Source organism: Balaenoptera ricei, chromosome 3 (genome assembly GCF_028023285.1).
Source record: "Balaenoptera ricei isolate mBalRic1 chromosome 3, mBalRic1.hap2, whole genome shotgun sequence".
NCBI classification, from domain to species: domain Eukaryota; kingdom Metazoa; phylum Chordata; class Mammalia; order Artiodactyla; family Balaenopteridae; genus Balaenoptera; species Balaenoptera ricei.
Genome location: NC_082641.1, coordinates 94,893,456 through 94,918,468, shown reverse-complemented (window position 1 = coordinate 94,918,468; position 25,013 = coordinate 94,893,456). Strand labels below are relative to the sequence as shown.

General features: G+C 36.8%; 1 protein-coding gene across 1 annotated transcript in view; it reads left to right on the top strand.

The window, feature by feature from the left end:
• PGGT1B (protein geranylgeranyltransferase type I subunit beta) overlaps positions 1–25,013 on the top strand; it is a 60,223-nt gene that overhangs the window by 21,762 nt on the left and 13,448 nt on the right. Inside the window, exons 4-7 of the mRNA XM_059916904.1 lie at positions 1,184–1,335; positions 2,677–2,809; positions 15,821–15,866; positions 23,365–23,549. Of these exons, the coding sequence (XP_059772887.1) occupies positions 1,184–1,335; positions 2,677–2,809; positions 15,821–15,866; positions 23,365–23,549 (516 nt within the window). The remainder of the gene's footprint in view (positions 1–1,183; positions 1,336–2,676; positions 2,810–15,820; positions 15,867–23,364; positions 23,550–25,013) is intronic.

Here is a 25,013-nt window from a genome sequence, read left to right as displayed (position 1 = left end):
AGGAGTCTATTTTAACCAAAATCTTGGTACAAGCTTCATTTTAACTTTCTAGTGTTATAGGCAGTTATTCTAGTATTTGAGGCAGTTATTGATGAGCCCAAACTAAAACAGAAGGAAATCCTGTGAGAAAGATGAATTTAAAATGCACTCTTAGTCTATCAAAATTAAAACTTTCTTAAACTGAGAAATAGTACAATGTGAAGTTTTACATTTTTTAAGTGAAATCATCTTTTTAAAATAACCGAACAGGATTGGCTGACTATTTGAAAATAATTATAAAACTTTAAATGCTTTGTGTATTGAAGAATGTAAAGTTACTTGGTTTTACATTTTTACTTTTACTTTAATAAGTTTTTAAATTAATTTTACCTGTGCCAGTGCCAACTAGAGTCTACAGGATTTCCTACAAGGAGTCACATATTTTATAAACCTTAAGAGATCTTTGATAACTGTTGATAGTTTTGTTGAAACAGTCAAATCAGTGAAACTAATCCAATAAATATTCTGGTTATATGAGTTTCCTAGTTTGACTCCCCAGCTCTGCCTGGGCAATTACTAGTCTAACAGTCTTCACAAAAGACTTTTTGCAATCAATACTCATTTGGTAATTTAAACTTTAAAAGTTAGATTGTTTTATTTCTAGAGAATTTTTCAATATTAGTATCTTGAGCTCTTCTTTGCATTTTTTTGTCATTTGTTATTCTAAGTGTTAATATTATTAGAGACTCAAATAATTAAACCATATGAGAATAGAATAATGTTTTTCAACTGTATTGTTTTGTAGGATTTTTAAATGGTGATCACTACTGTGGTATTTAATTTGAATTTGTACAGCATAAAAAATAATTATTTCTACATGCTTTTCTAACTTTATAAGACTTAAATTATAAGTGATATGGTTGGTCAAATAGGAAGTTGAAATAATTTGGTTTATTTGAATATCAGATCTACTTCCATAAACTTGAGGATAAAATTGAAAATTATGTAGCCTGGAAAGTATGCAATAATACTTATGTTGAGACATACACGAAATTGAGTTTTGTTTGTCTCTATCAGATGTCTATGCAAATCAGTATAAACAACATTTAATTTTACTGTTTACTGAAACCTCTTGTCAAATTGCATAATGAAATAAGATCTCATTTCAGTTTTCTAATTAACATTATATTAATTTTGAATCTAGAATCCGGGAACAGCTCATCCTTATGATAGTGGCCACATAGCAATGACCTACACTGGCCTTTCATGCTTAGTTATTCTTGGAGATGACCTAAGCCGAGTAAATAAAGAAGCTTGCTTAGCAGGCTTGAGAGCCCTTCAGCTAGAAGATGGAAGGTATGGGTCATTTTTTGTTACTTGTCTTATTTTTTTTAAGAAAAATCATTTGGAATTAAAAATAGATATAATACTATACTAGAATTGTAGAGTTTATCATAAACTCTTATTAGAACCACCTAAAGTTCACTGTATACATATGGTTTAAGTGCCTAATCAGTGAAATATTTCTTATGTGAATGAAAATAAAAGTAATCACAATAACAATTCCAATCTTTCTTAGTTCATTTTTCTTTTTTTTAAAGGCGATAATAGATCCATAAATAAATGGTTTAATAGTTTCCGGATAAGGATCTACTTTAATTTACCTTCTGGGTAAAAACAATGGACATTTTGAAGCAGACGTACATTTAATCTAAACTTTTATGCCTTAAGACATAGTGATGGGGGAAAAAGGAATGAACATTGAATATTATTATATTCTAGTGTAGGTAGTTTCTGTGATATTATTAAAGGATAGAAAAAGTAGTGAGTTCATTAATATTTGATGGTTTGAGTGGTGTGTCTAACGAAAGAGTTTTAAGGTGAAACTTTTTTTTAAGTCTGGGAAGTGATAAAGCAGTAGTGATGCTGTCTAAAGAAAAGACTTTGCAAACAAATCCTGCCACGTTGTTATATCTGTACTCCATCTACTGCTGTCTCTATTTTCCTGTCAGTATTAAAAACACTGCTGTTGATGAGGGGAAAATTAGTGGAAACATATAAGGTAAATTGACATTAATTGGAAATACTGTAAAACTAAATATTTACCTCAGCAAGTACATGTGACTAATTTCTCAATATTTCATTATAGTCTTTGGTCACTGTTATCTTATCCTTATTTATAAATGAAAGAATAGATATAAAATACAAACTATTATGTACTTCTCTAAAACTAATTAAATATGTGAAAATTAAAACAATATGATCAGTTAATTAATGGTTATCTATGTATACATTGAGAAGAAATTTCACATAAGCAGAACTTGGGCTTGAGAGTTTCTTACTACCCAGTAGGTCCCTGCTACTTTTTCTGCTATTAATTCTGAAGCCACTGTGCCATAGCTTTCCATGGCTGAGAGAAAAGAAACTTACTCTGAGTGGTGGCATCTGGGAAAGAGTAACTGTGGTAGTGTGTTAAGCTACCCAGAAATTGAACTTGGGAGTACAGTGTTGATTTAGAGATAGTTTTATATTATTCAGATTAATAGTCCTTTATTGAATAATACAAGTAGTATATGGTTTTTAAATCTGTATTTAGTGATAGCTTTTTCTGTGAGTGAAGACATGAAGTAGGTGTTTCTAACCCCCCTACCAAAAAATAAATTATAGTACAGTGAATCATATGGTTATTATTTTCAGTTTTTGTGCAGTACCTGAAGGCAGTGAAAATGACATGCGATTTGTATACTGTGCTTCCTGTATTTGCTATATGCTCAACAACTGGTCTGGCATGGATATGAAAAAAGCCATCAACTATATTAGAAGAAGTATGGTGAGTTATGTTGATAAATTGACTCTTTGTTTTAAGTTATTACTGCTGATATATGGGGGCTGGGGCATGCCTCATCTCTTCTAGCAATAATTTGGAAATAAGGATAATAAGATTGCTTTCTGGGTACATCATATATCAGAATAGCCATTTAAGAATAATATTCAAGGAAAGTTTGACTCTTTAGCCATTAAATTTTAAATGTAATCTGATTGTGTCCAAAGAAACTGTCTTTAGGAGAAAGAGGTTGGTCAGCCTTAGAAGCAAAAAATAGTAAAATCTCAAAGGTAAATGTTGATAACCTATCTTAGTAGGGATCATTGGGAAGTCGCAGCCAAGCATAAAGGAGAATTACAGTGCCCTTGGTGAGATTATTCCTATATTGGGTGTGAGGTGTGAGTTCTTAAGCCATTTTGACTAGCAAGATTGACTGGGCTGACAATAGATTTTTGGATCACTTTTGGTTTCTTAATACTTTTATGTGGGTTTTTTTTTAATCTAAGGTTTATTTTAAGGAGAATATCAAGTAGAAATTTTATTCTTTCACGCAGTACAATTTAGTCTTTTTATCAACAATAGTAAGGAAAACTTAGTTTAGTCTCAGCCAGAACTATCCTTTGCTTTACTTTTTAGTCTCTCATATACAACCAGAGAAATAGAAGTGCTGCTTCCCAGGTCTATTTTACTTCCTAAATATGAAATTTTTATAGATTAGAATATTTTAGGCTGTTAATTCAACTTTCACTAGTCCATATTTCAGAACAAAAATGTAAGTTCTTAGAGGAATGGAGTTATTTTTAATTGAATGTGTGAATGTGAATCAGATTTTATAGAATCTATAATAGCACAGGTTTTTAAAAGCCTGTGGAGGCAGAAAGAGGAAACTTTTAAAAGAGTTTTAACATCTTTATTGGAGTATAATTGCTTTACAATGGTGTGTTAGTTTCTGCTTTATAAAAGGAGTTTTAAGAGGAAAGGAGATTTATGTTACAGACAGAGGTGGGAGATATGCATTTTGGCATGAATATTGCAGAAATAACACCATGTTCTTCTCAGTGCATTGTATTTGGAGGTACAACATGTTGATTTGCTCTATTATTGGTGATGTTAACTTTACTCACTTGGTTAAGGTGGTGTATGCCAGATTTTCCTCTGTAAAGTTAGCATTTTTCCCTTTGTAATTATGTAGTATCTCATGGTGAGATACTTGGAGACTATAAATATCCTGTCCCTCATCAAACTTTTATCCACTAGTATTAGTATGCATTGATGATTTTCCAGCTCTATCATTCATTCTGTAATTATCAGTTAAAATTCTACAGTTACGAAAAGCTTTCCCTTCACCTTTATCTACTTATTTATTTATTTAATTTAAACAGGCACTCTAGATTCTTGTTTTACTCAATGGATTATTATCTGTAACTATCATTATTTATTTTGATGCTGTCCCAGATTCAGCCAGCAAAAACCCCTTCACCCCTTCACCCCTTCAGCCAGCAAAAGCCCCTTGTGCCCTTTTGATATGTCTCCTTCATTCTTTGAGCACCTCCTTGTCTTCTGGCGCAAGATATTCCAGGTTCATAGTTTAATTTCCCAGCCTCAGTTCTGAAATTGGTCATTTCTTCAAGGAGTTCTAGTTCTTATTGGAGGGTGGTGTTTAGAAACCACGATTTGGGCACAAAATGTGCTTATTGGTACTGGGATATCACTGCTTCTGGCCCCTCTCTCAGAGGTAGGCAATGTATATATGTATACACAGACATCCCCCTTACACACTTATACACATCTATATCTTTTTATCTATCTATCTGTCAATCAATCAAAAACCATGTGTTCACACTAATACCTCAAATTTTAATCCAGTACCACTAGGTTCATTTTAACCTTCGTCTTTTCATTTGTAACTCCCTTCTCAGACAGTGACAAACCTGGCTCCTATTATCCAGAATGCATTGGTTCTTTTTGTTTAGAGCCTGAAGGTATGTAGTCAAAATGTTATATTTAAGAAACACTTGAGTTACTTCTTTTATTCCCTCCACCCCCAACCTTTAGTTTGTTTATGTTAATTTATTTGAAATAAAGTTGTTTATTTGTTTTTGTTTGGATTCTATTTTAGGATTCCCCCCCAACTTTGTTGATTTTATTTCCTTAATATGTGAAATATTAACTCGGTTCTGAAAGTCATAACTATACAAAAAGTTACATTCAGAGATGTGTAACTCACAGGGCTTCCTGTTCCTTCTATCTCCACCCCCTTCCTAACTCCCATGTTTACCACCTTGTTCCCATTCACTCTGTAGGTAAACGTTCTCATTAGTTTTTGGTTAGGCCTCCCTGTACTTCTTTTTGATGAACAGATATGTACATTTGTATTTCTGCTTTCTTACTCAAGAGTACTTTTTTGCAGTTTGCTTTTTTCATTTAACAATATAGCTTGAAAACCACTCTATATCAGGTCATAGAAATTTTCCACATTTTTTTTAAACAGTTTTGTAGTACTCCATCACGTGCACATGTCATAGCTTTTTCCAACTCCTCTATATATAGGCTACGTATTTTCCAAATGTGAACAATGTTAAAATTCATACCTTCTGCATCTGTGCTTATGTATTGTTGGGGATATAACTTCAGAATAAATTCCTAGCAGTGGAATTGCTTGATCAAAAAGTAAATGCATACGGGGGGATTGGTTCAAGGTGGCGGAGTAGAAGGACATGCACTCACTCCCTCTTGCGAGAGCACCAGAATCACAACTAACTGCTGAACAGTCATCGACAGCAAGACACTGGAACTCACCAAAAAAGATACCCCACATCCAAAGACAAAGGAGAAACTGCAGTGAGACGGTTGTTAGGAGGGGCGCAATCACAGTAAAATCAAATCCCATAACTGCTGGGTGGGTGACTCACAAACTGGAAAACAATTACACCACAGAAGTCCACCCGCTGGGGTGAAGGTTCTGAGCCCCACGTCAGACTTCCCAACCTAGGGGTCCAGCAATGGGAGGAGGAATTCCCAGAGAATCAGACTTTAAAGGCTAGCGGGATTTGATTCCAGGACTTTGACAGGACTGGGGGTAACAGAGACTCCGCTCTTGGAGGGCACACACAAAGTAGTGTGCACATCAGGACCCAGGGAGAAGGGGCAGTGACCCATAAGAGACTGAACCAGACCTACCTGCTAGTGTTGGAGGGTCTCCTGCAGAGGTGGGGGGAGGCTGTGGCTCACCGCGGGGACAAGGACACTGGTAGCAGAAGTTCTGGGAGGTACTCCTTGGCATGAGCCCTCCCGGAGTCCACCATTAGCCCCACCAAAGAGCCTGTAGGCTCCAGTGCTGGGTCGCCTCAGGCCGAACAACCAACAGGGAGGGAACTCAGCCCCACCGATCAGCAAACAAGTGGATTGAAGTTTTACTGAGCTCTGCGCATCAGAGCAAAACCCAGCTCTACCCACCACCAGTCCCTCCCATCAGGGAGCCTGCACAAGTCTCTTAGATAGCCTCATCCACCACAGGGCAGACAGCAGAAGCAAGAACTACAGTCCTGCAGCCTGTGGAACGAAAACCACATACCCAGAAAGATAGACAAAATGAAAAGGCAGAGGACTGTGTACCAGATGAAGGAACAAGATAAAACCCCAGAAAAACAATTAAATGAAGTGGAGATAGGCAACCTTCCAGAAAAAGAATTCAGAATAATGAGAGTGAAGATGATCCAGGACCTCGGAAAAAGAATGGCGGCAAAGATCGAGAAGATGCAAGAAATGTTTAACAACAACCTAGAAGAATTAAAGAACAAACAAACTGAGATGAGCAATACAATAACTGAAATGAAAACTACACTAGAAGGAATCAATAGCAGAATAACTGAGGCAGAAGAATGGATAAGTGACCTGGAAGATAGAATGGTGGAATTCATTGCCACGGAACAGAATAAAGAAAAGGGATTGAAAATAAATGAAGACAGCCTAAGAGACCTCTGGGACAACATTAAATGCACCAACATTTACATTATAGGGGTCCCAGAAGGAGAAGCGAGAGAAAGGACCTGAGAAAATACTTGGAGAGATTATAGTATAAAACTTCCCTAACATGGGAAAGGAAATAGCCACCCAAGTCCAGGAAGCGCAGAGAGTCCCAGGCAGGATAAACCCAAAGAGAAACATGCCGAGACAAATAGTAATCAATGGCAAAAATTAAAGACAAACAAAAACTATTAAAAGCAGCAAGGGAGAAACGACAAATAACATACAAGGGAACTCCCATAAGGTTAACAGCTTATTTCTCAGCAGAAACTCTACAAGCCAGAAGGGAGTGGCATGATATTTTAAAGTGATGAAATGGAAAAACCAACAATCAAGATTACTCTACCTGGCAGGGATCTCATTCAGATTCGACAGAGAAATCAAAAGCTTTACAGACAAGCAAAAGCTAAGAGAATTCAGCACCACCAAACCAGCTCTACAATAAATGCTAAAGGAACTTCTCTAAGTGGGAAACACAAGAGAAAAGACATACAAAAACAAACCCAAAACAATTAAGAAAATAGGAATATACATGTTGATAATTACCTTAAATGTGAATGGATTAAATGCTCCAACCAAAAGACACAGGCTCATTGAATGGATAGAAAAACAAGATCCATATATATGCTGTCTACAAAAGACCCACTTCAGACCTAGGGACACATTCAGACTGAAAGTGAGAGGATGGAAAAAGATATTGCGTGCAGTGGAAATCAATAGAAAGCTGGAGTAGCGATACTCACTCATATCAGATAAAATAGACTTTAAATTAATGAATGTTACAAGAGACAAGAAAGGACACTACCTAATGATCAAGGGACCAAAATCTAAGAAGAAGATAATAACAATTATAAATATATATGCACCCAACATAGGAGCACCTCAATACATAAGGCAGATGCTAAAAGCTATAAAAGAGGAAATCGACAGTAACACAATAATAGTGGGGGACTTTAACACCTCACTTACACCAATGGACAGATCATCCAGACAGAAAATTAAGAGGGAAATGCAAGCTTTAAATGACACAATAGACCAGATAGATTTAATTGATATCTATAGGACATTCCGTCTGAAAACAGCAGGTTACACTTTCTTCTCAAGTGCACATGGAACATTCTCAAGGATAGATCACATCTTGCGTCACAAATCAAGCCTTGGTAAATTTAAGAAAATTGAAATCATATCAAGCATCTTTTCCAACCACAATGCTATGAGATTAGAAATAAATTACAGTGAAAAAAAAAAAACGTAAAAAACACAAACACATGGAGGCTAAACAATATGTTACTAAATAACCAAGAGATCACTGAAGAAATCAAAGAGGAAATCAGAAAATACTTAGACACAAATGACAACAAAAACACGATGATCCAAAACCTATAAACAATCTAACCTTACACCTAAAGGAACTAGAGAAAGAAGAACAAACAAAACCCGAAGTTAGTAGAAGGAAAGAAATCATAAAGATCAGAGCAGAAATACATGAAATTGAAACAAAAAAAAAACAGTAGCAAAGATCAATAAATCTGAAAGCTGGTTCTTTGAGAAGGTAAACAAAATTGATAAAACTTTAGCCAGACTCATCAAGAAACAGAGGGAGAGGATGCAAATCAATAAAATTAGAAATGAAAAAGAAGTTACAACAGATACTGCAGAAATACAAAGCATCATAAAAGACTGCTACAACCAAGTCTGTGCTGATAAAATGGACAACCTGGAAGAAATGAACAAATTCTTAGAAAGAAATAACCTTCCAAGACTGAACCAGGAAGAAATAGAAAATATGAACAGACCAATCACAAGTAATGAAATTGAAACTGTGATTAAAAATCTTCCAACAACAACAACAACAAAAATCTTCCAACAAACAAAAGTCCAGGACCAGATGGCTTCACAGGTGAATTCTATCAAACATTTAGAGAAGAGCTAACACCCATCCTTCTCAAAGTCTTCCAAAAAATTGCAGAGGAAGGAGCACTCCCAAACTCATTCTACTAGGCCACCATCACTCTGATACCAAAACCAGACAGAGATCTACAAAAAAAGAAAATTACAGACCAATATCACTGAGGAATATAGATGCAAAACTCCTCAACAAAATACTAGCAAACAGAATCCAACAACACATTACAAGGATCATACACCATGATCCAGTGGGATTTATCCCAGGCATGCAAGGATTCTTCAGCATACGCAAATCAATCAAAGTGATACACCATATTAACAAATTGAAGAATAAAAACCATATGATCATCTCAATAGATACAGAAGAAGTTTTTGACAAAATTCAACACCATTTAGGATAAAAACTCTTCAGAAAGTGGGCATAGAGGGAAAGTACCTCAACATAATAAAAGCCATATACGACAAACCCACAGCAAATATTATTCTCAATGGTGAAAAACTGAAAGCATTTCCTCTAAGATCAGGAACAAGACAAGGATGTCCACTCTCACCACTCTTATTCAACATAATTTTGGAAGTCCTAGCCATGGCAATCAGAGAAGAAAAAGAAATAAAAGGAATCCAAATTGGAAAAGAAGAAGTAAAACTGTCACTGTTTGCAGATGACATGATACTATACATAGAAAATCCTAAAGATGCCAGCAGAAAACTACTAGAGCCAATCAATGAATTTGGTGGAGTTGCAGGATACAAAATTAATGCACAGAAATCTCTTGCATTCCTAGACACTAAAACGAAAGATCAGAAAGAGAAATTAAGGAAGCGATCCCATTCACCATTGCAACAAAAAGAATTAAATACCTAGGAATAAACCTACCTAAAGAGATAAAAGACCTGTACTCAGAAAACTATAAGACAGTGATGAAAGAAATCAAAGATGACACAGACAGATGGAGAGATATACCATGTTCTTGGATTGGAAGAATCAATATTGTGAAAATGACCATACTACCCAAAGCAATCTACAGATTCAATGCAATCCCTATCAAACTACCAATGGCATTTTTTGCAGAACTAGAACAAAAAATCTTAAAACTTGTATGGAGACACAAAAGACCCCGAACAGCCAAAGCAATCTCGAGGAAAATAAATGATGCTGGAGGAATCAGACTCCCTGACTTCAGACTATACCACAAAGGTACAGTAATCAAGACAGTATGGTACTGGCACAAAAACAGAAATATAGATCAATGGAGCAGGATAGAAAGCCCAGAGATTAACCCATGCACCTATGGTCAACTAATCTATGACAAAGGAAGCAAGGCTATACAATGGAGAAAAGACAATTTCTTCAGTAAGTGGTGCTGGGGAAACTGGACAGCTACATGTAAAAGAATGAAATTAGAACACTCCCTAACACCACACACAAAAATAAACTCAAAATGGATTAAAGACCTAAATGTAAGACCAGGCACTATCAAACCCTTAGAGGAAAACATAGGAAGAACACTCTTTGATGTAAATCACAGCAAGATCTTTTTTGATCCACCTCCTAGAGTAATGGAAATAAAAACAAAAATAAGCAAATGGGACCTAATGAAACTTAAAAGCTTTTGCACAGCAAAGGAAACTATAAACAAGACGAAAAGACAACCCTCAGAATGGGAGAACATATTTGCAAACGAAGCAATGGACAAACGATTAATCTGCAAAGTATATAAACAGCTCATGCAGCTCAATATTAAAAAAAACAAACACCCCAATCAAAAAATGGGCATAAGACCTAAATAGACATTTCTCCATAGAAGACATACAGATGGCCAAGAGGCACATGAAAAGTTGCTCAACATCACTAATCGTTAGAGAAATGCAAATCAAAACTACAATGAGGTATCACCTCACACCGGTCAAAATGGCTATCATCAAAAAGTCTACAAACAAGAAATGCTGGAGAGGGTGTGGAGAAAAGGGAACCCTCTTGCACTGTTGGTGGGAATGTAAATTGATACAGCCACTATGGAGAACAGTATGGAGGTTCCTTAGAAAACTAAAAATAGAACTACCATATGATCCAGCAATCCCACTACTTGGCATATACCCTGAGAAAACCATAATTCAAAAAGAGACATGTACCCCAATGTTCATTGCAGCACTATTTGCAATAGCCAGGACATGGAAGCAACCTAAATGTCCATCGGCAGATGAATGGATGAAGAAGATGTGGCACATATATACAATGGAATATTACTCAGCCATAAAAAGAAACGAAATTGAGTCATTTGTAGTGAGGTGGATGGACCTAGAGTCTGTCATCCAGAGTGAAGTAAGTCAGAAAGAGAAAAACAAATACCGTATGCTAACACATATATATGGAATCTAAAAAAAAAAATGTTTCTTATGAACCTAGGGGCAGGACAGGAATAAAGATGCAGATATAGAGAATGGAGTTGAGGACACGGGGAGGGGGCAGGGTAAGCTGGGGCGAAGTGAGAGAGTGGCATGGACATATATACACTACCAAATGCAAAATAGCTAGTGGGAAGCAGCTGCATAGCACAGCGAGAGCAGCTCAGTGCTTTGTGACCACCTAGAGGGGTGGGATAGGGAGGGTGGGAGGGAGGCTCTAGAGGGAGGGGATATGGGGATATATGTATACATATACCTGATTCACTTTGTTATACAGCAGAAACTAACACAACATTGTAAAGCAATTATACTCCAATAAAGATGTTAAAAAAAAGTTCAAGAAGATTTCTCAGAAGGGAAAGATCTGAGTTTCCAGATATCCTGAAAGGACCACTGAGGGCCCATTATAATGGATGAAAATAGGCTCAAACCCAGGAACATTATTGTAAAATTTCACAACACTGGGACAAAGGGAAGATCCTTCTTTGCCTTGACTCCTAGAGGATGTTCTCCACCAAAACAAAAGAGTAAACCAAGAAAGAGGAAGAGATAAGAAATCCAACTCAGGTGAAAAACATAGGAAGTTCCAAGGTTGATAGTGAAGGGAAGTCCCCAGATGACAGCTCTGCAACAGTATGGAGAGCACTCAACCCAGATAGGACAAGGGTGGAGGAGTGGGGGGCTCTATTCAAGAGAAAGACAGACACTGGTAGGTGTCTAATGGTGGTTGACTGTGTCTATCAGAAGGTGTGTCTATTAGACGGTCAATACAAAGTAAAACACACAGATGGGGGAAAAGGTAACAGTTAATTTCAGGAAAAATAAGAAGAAAAGAAACAACCATAGTCCACGATGCTCAACTGTGAATTGTATTTTCGTAGACAAGTTACATAATCACAGAAATTGATTTAAGCAAAGTGTAGTATCCTTGGAGCATGGGGCACAGGAACAGAGGGGAATGGGGTGTAAGAGAGTTGGATGCTTATCTACCATAATAAATGATAGAATATGTCTAAAAGTCACAATTTAAAACAATATGATCTAGGCATATTATTTGGAAGCACCAAGATGTATACTCCAGAAGAAATGGCCAAATACTGAAAAGTGGTTGCCTCTGGAAAGGGGTACTGGAGGAGTGTGAGGAATGATGCAGGGAATCACTGTTTTGTTATAAATTTTTGTTGTAAATTTTTCAGTACCATTTAACTTTCTAAATGGTGGATGTGTATACCTTTGATAAAATAAATTTTTTAAAATATGCTTTTTTAGGGTTTTTGTAAAATAATTTTTTAAAAGCATATGTTATGCTTTTTTCAAAATGAAAAAATAAAACAAACATAAAGGGAAAAAAAAAAGAATTACCATATGACCCAGCAATCCCACTGCTGGGCATATACCCAGAGATAGCTATAATTCAAAAAGACACGTGCATCCCAGTGTTCATTGCAGCACTGTTTACAATAGCCTGGTTATGGAAGCAGCCTAAATGCCCATCGACAGACAAATGGATAAAGAAGATGTGGTACATGCATACAATGGAATATTACTCAGCCATAAAAAAGGAACGAAATTGGGTCATTTGCAGAGACATGGATGGACCTAGAGACTGTCATGCAGAGTGAAGTCAGAAAGAGAAAAACAAATATCGTATATTAACGCGTATATGTGGAATCTAGAAAAGTGGTACAGATGAACCAGTTTGCAAGGCAGAAATAGGGACACAGATGTAGAGAACAAAAGTATGGACACCAAGGGGGGAAAGCGGGGGGGGGGGGGTATGGTGAATTGAGAGATTGGGAATGACATATATACACCAATATGTATAAAATAGATAACTAATAAGAACCTGCTGTATAAAAAAACAAATGCATACATAAAGTTTATCAGATATTGCCCATTTTCTCTACAAAAGGTATGAACCAATTTATATTCCCACCAGTGTATGAGAGTGCCTGTGTCCACACAGTCTCACCAGTAGAATGTGTTGTCACACAGTTTTTATTTTTACCAATGTGATGGGTGAAAAATGGTATCTCAGTGTTTTTAATTTGCATTTATTTTATTAGGAATGAGTTTGACCATTTTCTTAACTTTAGACTGTACAAAACCAGGCCACAGGCCAGATTTAACCTGTAGTCCCCAGTTTGCTGACCCCTACTTGTAGTCCATTACTTTTCCTTTTTCTTTAGGTATTCCAAGTTTGTGTGTTTTCTTTCTTTGCTTAGCTTTCATTTCAACCACTTTCTCTCTGACCCTTTTTACTTCTTTATCTCATTTTTATTCTCTTTGCTCTTTTCAGCCTTTCTTAAATGTCCCTTACTATGTTTTCCTGAAATCATTTAATTTTTATTTCTTCCTACTGTTTATCCTTTTCATTTTTTAACATTAAATCTCTTTTCATATTCCCAAATGCTTATTTGAGGATATGCAATTGAGTTTGGGGTGCTGTATTACAGTTTTCCTTTGCTTTATCACCATTTGTTGGAGGTGAAGGCAGATTTTCCTATGCTGGGATGTTTTCATTTTGATGGTTGTGTTTTCATCTCAGAGTTACTTTGTGTAGATTTGCCTGTTTCTGTTTAGTCATTAGTGGATTTTTTTTTTCTTACAAGAATTCCTAGTTTAAGAGTGCCCTCTTTTCAACGCAGAGAAACAAAGTATGATTTCTTTAATTTAGAGTGTCTTTTTGTTTGTTTGTTTAGTGATTGGGGAAGGTTTGTGAGTTCTGTGATTTTCTGGTAGGAGAAAGGTTCTCTTTTGTTTCCCGGGTTTTTGCATTTTGCTCTTTGGAGTTTTCATTTATTTGGTCTTCAGTGGGCCCTTCTCCCTTCCTTTTTTAACTGTCTTCACCAGACTTATGCCCATTGAATGCTGCCACCTTGACTTGCACACTCTCCTCGGTCTCTTCTCTGTAGTCACTGTTCAGTGTTACCGGAGCTCCTACAGTACAGGCATCCTCGCTTCGCCTGGTAGTGCCAGACTGTAATGATGCTCTTGCAGGCTGAAATGATGCAAAGTGATTTTAATCATCAGTGGGAAAAATGACACTTGTTCTGTGACCTTTATAATTTTTTGCCAAAACATTAAAAACTATTACTGTTATAAATGGACACAGAATGTTTTAATGGTAAAACCAATGTTTATTTATTGTACATCGTAATTTAAAACATTAGCAATATTGAAAATTAAAGTGTTTTCTGTGTAAAAAAATTCATCAATAGTAGTTTGAACAGCACTGTTTGTCTTCTTCTCATTATATAATTTATAATATGGAGCAGGCACTTTTCTGTCTTGGTAAATGATCATACTCCTTTCTAAATTTGTATCAGCTTCCAACATTCTGTCCTTTGCATTTTCATTGTTGTGAAATATCTGAGAGTTCCTTTTATGTGAAGTTTTTGCCAGCATCTCTTCTCTAGAACATCTCCATCTTTTTCATCAGAGCCACTTTCCTCATTTATGTAGATATTTCGCCTTCACTTGATTTTTCTGACTGCATATCTAGTCTCAATCAGCCAGCACTGTCATGATAGCTGTTTCTTTTATTACTCTGTTTGATCTCAATTTCACTTTCAGTGTTACTGCTTTTCATTTCTTTACTGCATTTTCATCTTTGGTAGCCAGTCTCCTTTTTTGATTATATTTTTGAAACATCATGTGGGTTTATTACTAAAAGACAAAGAGACAGCACAGCCACATACATTGCTGTCTGTGTGTGAACTGAATAACATGTGCAATGACCAGTTACTCACAGACTTTGAAAAAGGTGACGTGATTGGTCACTGATTGTGATACACATCTATTATGTATGTAATGGTTTGTGGACTGAGGAGCTAGCAGCAAGTTTGTACTTTATGCAGTTGCTCACAGTTAATATATTGTTATTACTGAAATTTGAACCATACTATGTTACTTAACTAAGCCAGGGTACCTGGAATTTGTGTATATTGGAACTGTGCAAAGCAAGGATTGCCTGTATTTCACACTCAGGCTTTTCCTAGTGATTTAAGCTAGTGATTTTAGGTAATCTCAGACCTGCCATTAGCACCCCTCCTCTCTCTTCCTCACAAGTTTTCATAGATTGCCCTTGCTCTCTGCAAAAGTATGTCAGGAGTGTGGGATTTGATGCTTCTTTTTCTATAGACAGGAAATTTGAAGCTTGAGCATGTCTTCTAGCTTTGACAAGGTTTCTGTTTTATGTAGTTGTATTGTTCTTATCCTGTTTTGATTTTGTGGGATATGTGGGGAGATTCAAATTTAGGCAGGCACCATTATCATCGGCTACCCAAGAGCCTCAAAATAGATTTGTTTTGTGCTTATAATGTTATAGGAGTATAAAATCCTTACACTTTCCTTAAATTCATATATTCTTCCAAGTGGGAGAGGAATAAAGGTTGGGGCTTCTTATTGGGTAGAAATTAAATATGTAGGTGCCATCTTTGAACAATCTATTCTCGGAATATGCCTAGTGCATACATTTACTGATTTGGCTTGGTGAATAAGACAAGAGCAGGTACTTGAAAATGCCTAGATCTATTTCATTGTGGGAAAGAGTGCATATTTTGAAAAATATAAAGGAGAACTAAAATTAGATCAAGAGACAAAAAATTAGCATAATGACAACTTATTTATTTATTATTATTTCCCTATTAAACTGAACATATTTTTCTTTTTCAGTCCTATGACAATGGGTTGGCACAGGGAGCTGGACTTGAATCTCATGGTAAGGCATCTTAAAATAAATGGACATGTAGTTTCTTTTGTTCCTTCAAATAACATCATGGTATCTTCAACATGTAGGACCTCAGAAGTCTGTCTCAACTCTTGGTGCAGCCTGACTGTCTTCTTTCCTACTTCTCTCTGTTGACACTGCTGTGCCAACTCGAGCCTCTCCTAGGTCAGTAACCATTCAGAGATTATTCAGACCAGAATGTTCATACAGTACTTTCTGGTGATCATTTCAGCTGTTAGTTGCATGAAAACATCTTGGGATGATTTAAAATATTGTTAGAAAACAGCACGTTTTCTTCTTTGGTATAATACTAAAAAGCTAGATACAGAGTATTAAACATGAATCAATGAATTTGTGAAGAAAAAAATTTTTTTACCTTCCTTAATATAATTGTCCTAAGTCATAGTGATAAAACATTTTGCCACATAGCATATGTTCACTACGTACATTAATACAGTCTCTCCTTTCACACTTTTCCTCAATTTTGGCAGAACCAGAGTGAGCGATAGTCACTCAGTTTGTCAAAACATCAATAGCCTGAACCCTTTGAAGTGGAATATATCATGTAGAAGTAAATGTACTTCCATGCTCCTTTTTTTTAAAAAAAAAAAAAAGAGCCCAGATCAGGGAGGCTCTCTGAGTGAAATCCTTGTTTCCTCTTCATCACAGCAGTGTTTTTGCACTCATCTGTGTGTCCATCCCTCTGCTTGCACGATAGAGTAGAAAGAACACATGAGCATTCAGGTCTTCTCAGCCCTAACACTAGCTATGTGGCTTAGGCCCCTTACTTAATCTCTCTGAGGATTTCCTCATCAACAGAATAGAAATAATTATATCTTTCTTTAAAATTATTGTTAGAGATACGAGGGAAACTGGTTTGTAAACTGTAAACCGTGTATAAACATTTTTTTAAAACACATTCCTTGTGCTTTCCCTAGGAACTGTCCTATCAGGTGTCTCCTCCCTCTCTGACATTTTCACTCCCTCCTTCGGTGGTATTTGTAGAGTATATGTGTCACTAAGGGGCGTATAGAAAACTGTCTTGGATTTTCCTCTGAAGCCGTACTACAATTAGGACATCATAATTCTTGTGTATGTCTATATGAGATTGGGGGTGGCAGTAGCAATTATGTCACTGGTCATCATCACTTGTTAAGGAGGGATATACTTGTAGTTGCACAAAGAGGAAAGCTGGCGTCTATAAGAATTTCTGAGAAGACGAGGTCTGGGCTCACTATCGTAAAGGATGTTAATGGGCAAGCTGAGGAGATACTTGGCAGTGCAGGAGACCTGTGGAACAGACACTATTGTTCCCCAGAAAATGGGATTATGTTCTCTGGGATATGAAACAGAGAGGGCCACTCAAACATGATACTCTCTGATGGAAAAAAAGTCTTGCTGAGTCACACAAACAGTGATTTGGAGTCAGTATGACTCGAGTAGGATCACACCCAGCAAGATCATCATTGATGGGCTGTGGTTCATGCCAAAAAGCTTACATCTTCCTTTTACACTCTTTTTGTCTTGGTAGGTTTAAGGTCTAAAGGCCGAGAGGAGTGCTTCCTACTCAGGGTGCCACAGTACCGGGTGTGCTGCAAATGGGCTATAGGCATGTCAAGCTCTTGCTGCCTCAGCCTTTGGAGCAGCCAAGGCCTGGGTGTCTAGAGCTCCCGTTTAGGTGCCAGGAGCTCGCTCCTCAGGTCACCGCTGTGTGTCCTACAAATGTCAGACGTTTTAATGTTCTTGTGTGCTGTGAGGTTAGATAGGCTGCGAAGTACTACTCTAGAAGGCTTTGGTATAGCCTCCCTTCCCTATCTTATCACTGTCTACACTGGCAAGAGAAACCTCTTTCTAAAAAGTAGTCCTGCAGATTGGGCACTCTGAAGTCATGGTGTTCTCCCTTTTTCTTCTTTTATTAATCTTTTTAGAATAGTGGTCCAGGTATACTATTTGCCCTTCTACACAAATGGCTGTTCTTTAATTTTTCTGTGTAAGATTCAGCAACTTAAATGAAATATTTCTTTTAAAGTCATGAATGATCTACATTTCAAATCCAGTGTCTTTTTCTTATTCCTCATCTTCTATTTATTGAAGCAAATGAAGCTGTTAGCCTCTTCCCCTTCTTTCTTGAAGTATCACATTGCTCTTGTCCTTCTTCCTGACACGTTGTTTCTGGCTCCTTCACCATTTTTGTTTCTTCCTCTCACCTCTTTATCTTAGTCCAACTTTCTTCTTTTCTTTGGATCATTCATCTTTCTAAATATCAGGACTCTTATACTTGCTATTCCTTCTATATAGAATCCTCCACTCCCATCCCTAGCAAACACCTGGCTTCATTTCACATCCTTCAGGTATTGGCTCAAATGATATTTTTGGATAAGCCCCCTTTCTAAAATTGCAAACCACCCACAAACATACCTCCTGTTTAGAATTGCAAACCAACCACAGATACATACCCCATTCTCTGTCTCCCTTTCTGGCTTTATTTTTCTCCATATCACTTTTATTTTATTTATTTGTTTATTGTCTGTCTCCACATAATAGGTGCCTCACGAGATCAGAGGTTTTGGCCTGTTTTATTCACTGTTGTATCTCCCACACTTGTAGCATATGGCACATAGTTAAATGAACTAACAGATGGTTCTCTATCAATCATCCCTGGTGTGATGGCACCCACACTTTGTTTCCAAATCTATACTGTTGCTTCTGAGCTGCACACCGCCTTTCTGTGTGCCTGCCAGGCATAGCTAGCTACCTTTGTATCTCTCAAGCTGCACATTTTTAAAAACCATCATTCTCCTCTTTCCTTCCTTCCAAGTCTGTTTTTGCTATTCAGGAATGTGGAACTATTCTGACCTACTGATTTTTCAGAGCCAGAAATCCAGAATTTGGGGTGTTTAATCTCCTGTTCTGTTTTTTGTTGTTGTTGTTCTTAACTTGCCAGTCACACCAGTCCTCCATTAGTCACCAGTTTATAACCTTTTACAGACATAAAAGGAAAAGAATTTATTTATTAAGCAGCTGCTCTGTGCCAGCTAACAGTTATTCTCACTTAATCCTCACACTAGCCCTCCGAGAGTGGACATCTTTGTATTAGTTAGATTCAGTCAGAAGCAAAATCACTATGAATATTAAAGACTAGGAATTTATTATAGGAGTAAGATTTTACATGGTTGTGGAAGAAGATGGAGAAGGCCCTGAAAGGGGTAGTAGGTGGATCAGGGAAGAGTCACCGACAAGCTCTCCTGAGGCACTGGCACAGGTGGACAAGTGAGACCTTGCAGGGGAATCTGGAGAGCCAGGCGCATCCAGCTGCCAGAATATAACTGGAAGGCTCTTGTTCGTACATCCATTTGTGGGCCTGGTTTCACTAGAGCAAGAAGTAAAAAGAACTTGGATTCCAAGTATATGGGAGAATAAGGGCAAGCTAGACTCTCACAGCACCTCTACCCTTGTCTCTCACCTCCTGTGCCCACAACCAGGGCAATGGCTACTGCTTCACTTCCACCTTAGAGATCTCACACAGATTTCTCTAGCTTCAGACCACATAAAGAAGGGGATTCTGGGAAACAGTTCTCGCTTAGCCAAGTTAACACAGCATAAAACCACCACAGTGATTATTGTCGTTTTACTCAGAGAAGGTAAGTAACTTAACTCCTAGGCTCACATATCAGGTAAGTGTCTTGAAACCCTATGCTTGTTCAGCAGTACCATTCTGCCCATATTTAAATCCCTTAGTTTAGTTCTCCGTGGTCCAGTGCCAGCCTAGCTTTGTAGATACACATGTGAGAGATCCCTTCCATGCGCTCTAGGTTGCAGAGAAAATGTATTCTCCAAATGTTCTTACATGCCTTCTCACCCCTGGACTTTGCTAATGTTCTTTTTCCTATACTTGAAATGCTTCCCCTTTACTCGCTTCTCTTCATTTACCTTTTCTTAAACTTCAAATTTTACCCATCTTTCTATGCCTAGTTTCACTGTCACATTCTTTGTAAAATCTTTCATTGTTTCTTGTCCCCCCTAGCCCTAAGCAATTTCTCCCTTTTCTATATTCCCGTAATACTTGGTTCGTACCATTTACTTCTGTTTACCTTCTCTGCTAGGTTGTAAGCTGATCGTGTCTTATTTATGTCATACTCCATATGCCCTTGAACATTGTAGTTGTTCAGTACATATTCGATGAGTTAGTTATGCTGTATTCCACTCTGCATCCCAAAGCTGGGAAGGCTGAATTTAGAATGTGTACTTCTGCTACACTTTGATGTTAATCAAGTTTCTTCATGTGCTTTTTGTCCTAATTCTGCGGTCTAAATGCTACTTAATATACTGTTTTCTTTTTCTTTTTAACTCAACTGCTGTTCTCCAACACCTGCTTAGCCTGGAGTCCATTTGTCACGAAAACTAAATAGGCACATTGTACCCTTCTAGGCCATGATTATCAAATGTTATGATTCTGTTTATCCTAGTGATTCTTTTATGATATTACAGTTCTAGGGGAAAATGTTCATGTGTTTTGGAAGAATTAGATTTTCCTACTTTGCTAGGATTGAAACTACTTTTCCTCTTGAGATTCATAATGTAAAAGTTCAGATATATTAATTTGATTCCGTGATTCTTTTAGAATATCTCTACTCCTCAATCCAGAAGAGAAGTATTAAACTTTACTTGGCCTGATTTCGTCTAAGCATTCGACTCCCTTGAATCTACCTCACTTTACCTTTTTCATGTGGTGTTTAAGAGTAAAATGGTGTACTTATTTGTGTACCTGTTTACTTAGCCTTCTACTTTAGCTGTATGTTTGTTTACCATCTTAAATTACACATTTCAGAGCACATAGATTCTTTCAAATTATTTGGTATATACAAATAGATACTAAGAGAATGCTTAAAAACGAGCTTTAAAACCTTATGGGAACAATAAGTTAAAGCATAAGTAAAGCATAGCAAACAGAACCAGAGTCAGGAACACCTCCTTTACCCTGCAACTGGAAGAACTGGGGTAGGTTGTAAAGAGAGAACCAGTCCCTCCCAGCTGTGATTTTTTTATGACTGTGGTATTCTGTGTACATTAATTATCCACATAACTGAAGCATTTCACTTTAGGTGGCAAACTTTCAGCAATTTCAGGTGGAAATCTCTCCCTTATTTGAATGTGCCTTAATATTCTCGTACTCTTACATGCCTTCGATAAAGAAGGTTATTTTCATAACCTTCAACCAGGGCATGATGAACAGAATTTAATCTTTTCTTGATGAATTCAGATCATTATTATGAGAAGGAATTCTTAAATTGTACTTTATATAGTGACGTAACATTCTCGAAGTTTTTTGAAGCTTGTAGGAATCATTGACCTAATCCTATTTAGCCCCAAAAGGATATTCTAGTTGAGTTCTTATGCGTGCTTTTTCTTACTGTACTTATTGTCAGAATGTTACCTGTCTTTTCTTGCTGTTTTTATGTCTGCCTCTAACGCTTTTCTAACATCCTACTTTTAATCCAGGTTTTTAAGTACTGGTTTTTAAAAATTGTTTAGACAGGAACCTCTCGGGGGTAAATGTTGATAAGTGAATTTTAGCTTAAAGAATAGACTTTGTAATGACTGTGTTTGGCTACTCAGAGACCAAGCTTACTTCAGAAATTGTCATTTTCAAAATCTGGTCATTTGGGCAAAGGAAAGAGTATTTTTATTTTGAATTGTGCCAGTTTGCTTTAAAAAATCCAAACAGTTATTTTGGAGAGTAACAATTAAATGTGTCTTTATTTCTTGGTAGATAGTTTTAAAGATTATGTACTTTCTCTTAGAGGCTTTATATTTAATGATGTAATAATACCTGAAGTCATGGCCAGCTTGTCATGAAAGAGAAATTGAAACTAGTAGGTCATTGAAGGGGAAATAAGATTGATAGTTGCTGAATAGAAATTATTCTAAAAGGTTATGATAAATTTGTTTTTTGTTTTAATTCACTCATGACTAACATAGATCTCCCTTTTTTTTTTCCATTGGGAAAAATTCTGAAGACTAAATAGTTCTTACAGTGTGACCCTTTTATTTATTTATTTTTATTTTTTTGACAGTGACCCTTTTAATGTGATAGCTGCCTTACATTTTCTAGAGAGAATGCTCACTTTTCCTTTGCCAGAGAATGCAACCAAGATTTGTAACACCAAAAGGAAAGTTACAGGATGAGGCATATTAGGAACAATCTATTTAAAGAGATGGAATTAATAAAAATCACTAGGTCAAGTTGTAATAAATTGGAAATATAAGTATTTTCAAACTGTTTGGAGTTGACAGCAGATAACGCCAATGGAAAGTGGTGGGGGTTTTTTTGTTGTTGTTTTTTCCTTTATGGAAAAATACTGACTTTTCATTTCCCGAGGAAAGTAATTACCTTTGTGACTATACTGGTTCTATTGATGCTATAACATTTTAATAAACTTAGGGGTATAAAACAACACAAATTTATTCTCTTACAGTTCCAGAGGCCAGAAGTCTGAACTGCATCTTACAGGGCTTCAAATCAAGGTGTCAGCAGGGCAGGTTTTTTCTGGAGGCTCCAGGAGATAATCTGTTCCTTTGTCTCTTTCAGCTTCTGGTGGCTGCTGACATTCTTTGACTTCTTGTCTCATCACTTTAGTCTCTGCTTCCATAGTCACAATGCCTCCTCTTTGACTGTAGTTTAATCTCCCTCTGCCCCACTTTTATAGGGACACTTGTGGTTACACTTAGGGTACACCCCATCCAGGATGATCTCCCTGTCTCAAGATCCTTAACTTCCATCACATTTGCAGAGTCCTTTTTGCCATATAAGGTAGCATGCCCATGTTCAGGGATTAGGACCTGGATATCACTGGGGGGCATTAGTCAGTCTATCATAGTGAGCATGGACATGTATTGTGCATCTACTTCCAGATACAGTTTTCTTCTCCACACTACCCCCATCCCCAACACACACACACACACACACTCTTTCCTTTTGCTGAAACTTTTCTTCCTTAAATTTCTTAAGCTGACATATAAGCTTCTAGTTTATGTTATATGTGAAAATCAGTCTGCAGCTTTAGGCAGATGGAACCTCAATTCATAAGCAATATACTGTCTTTAAGGGAATTAAAATCAGACTCAGGTGATAGAGTAGTAGGGAGTAGGAGTTCTAGATTTTAGTTTCAACTCTCCCATTAACCATATAATTTTGAACTACTTTCTAAATCTCTTCATTTAAAAAATTGTTCTTACAGCTTTAAGTTATTTTAAAATTTTTTTCTATTTCATCAAGTTCATATTGAAGACTCCAGTGCTTAGTGGTTATTTTAAATAGTGAAATTAAGGTAAATAAAATAGTGAAATAAAAGTAAAATTAATTGTCTTTTAATTTTACTTTTATTTCACTATTTTCTGGAGTTATTTAACCCTTTTTTTCTTCAATCATTTCATATTATTTTCCTAGACATCTAATAAGTTTAAAGTATTGTGTGGTTTTAATTAACAGGAGGATCAACTTTTTGTGGCATTGCATCACTGTGCCTGATGGGTAAACTAGAAGAAGTTTTTTCAGAAAAAGAATTGAACAGGATAAAGAGGTGGTGTATAATGAGACAACAAAACGGTTATCATGGAAGACCTAATAAGCCTGTCGACACCTGTTATTCTTTTTGGGTGGGAGCAACTCTAAAGGTAAGAGAAATAATAAAAATGAGAAACCTTTACTCTTTGTTAATAAAAAAAAACTGTGCTTAAAGGGTTTGGTCTTTGTAATGTTCATTAAATATTGTTAGCTTTAGGGCAAAAGGTTTTTCCTTTTGCTCTGGCAAAGCTAGTCTCTGTATGGTTTTTCCACAGAATTCAGTTATCTGTTGTGCTACTTAAAAATTTCTATTCTTATAAAGCTCTAGTGTCCCAGAACCTATGTAAGAAAGTAGGTGTAATGTCATAAAAAACTTGTACCTGGAACTGATCAGTGGTCTATCTAGTGGGGAGATCTGTCTGAACATACCAGTAAAGGATTTATGGGAAAATTTAATCTTAAAAGATAAACCATGGGTCATTCCTTTAAAAACCATCTAAGGTTTTCTATTTTGTATTAATTTATTTGTGTAAGCCTTCTGAAATTATTGATGAATATGTTCATACATTTTCCCCATCTCTGCTACCTTTTGATGTACCTAAATACATAAGCTTATTAGCCATTGAGTACCCACAAGTTTTCAATACCTTAAAATTGCCTTTTTTGCCTTTAAAAACATATCACCTAGGCCTGATATTCAGGAATCTAACCAAAGTCTATGTTCATCATCTATACACAGTAAGTCCCCTGCATATGAACAAGTTGCATTCCGAGAGTGCGTTCGTAAGTCCAGTTTGTTCGTAAGTCTAACAGAGTTAGCCTAGGTACCCAACTAACACAATCAGCTCTATAGTACTGTACTGTAATAGGTTTATAATACTTTTCACACAAATAATATGTAAAAAACAAACAGAAAAAGTAAAACATTTTTAATCCTACAGTATAGTACTTTGAAAAGTACAATAGTACAGTACAACAGCTGGCACATGGGCTGGCATCGAGTGAACAGGCAAGAAGAGTTACTGACTGGAGGAGGGAGAGGAGGTGGGAGATGGTAGAGCTGAGGGATCGTCGGCAATAGGAGACGGAGGGCAAGCTGCAGTTTCACTCATGCCTGATGTGGATGGCACAGGTTCTGGTTCCTTGCTGGATTCAATTCTATCTACCCTCTTGAAAAAACGATCCAGTGATGTCTGGGTAGTAGCTCTTTTTTTCTCATCACAGATGACACGCTAGCACTGGATTGCATTCTGAACGGCTGCTGCAACCTTCGTGTACCGTTCTACATTCGGGTCCTGTGCCTCAAAAACTAACAGTGCCTCCTCAAATAAAGAAAATCCCCTTGCCATTTCCTGCATCATGAATCTCTTCGGTTCTTCAGTTACTACTTCTTCCTCTTGTCTCTCTTTATCCTTTCTCTGGGCCTCCAGTTCCATCAGGTCTTCATTAGTAAACTTCTCATGTTGCACAGCAAGGAATTCAATGAAGTCGTCCTCTTGCAGATCTAGCTTGAAATAAAGATACTGTACTACTGTACTCTATACAGTACTGTACAGTAGAGTACACAAAAAGCA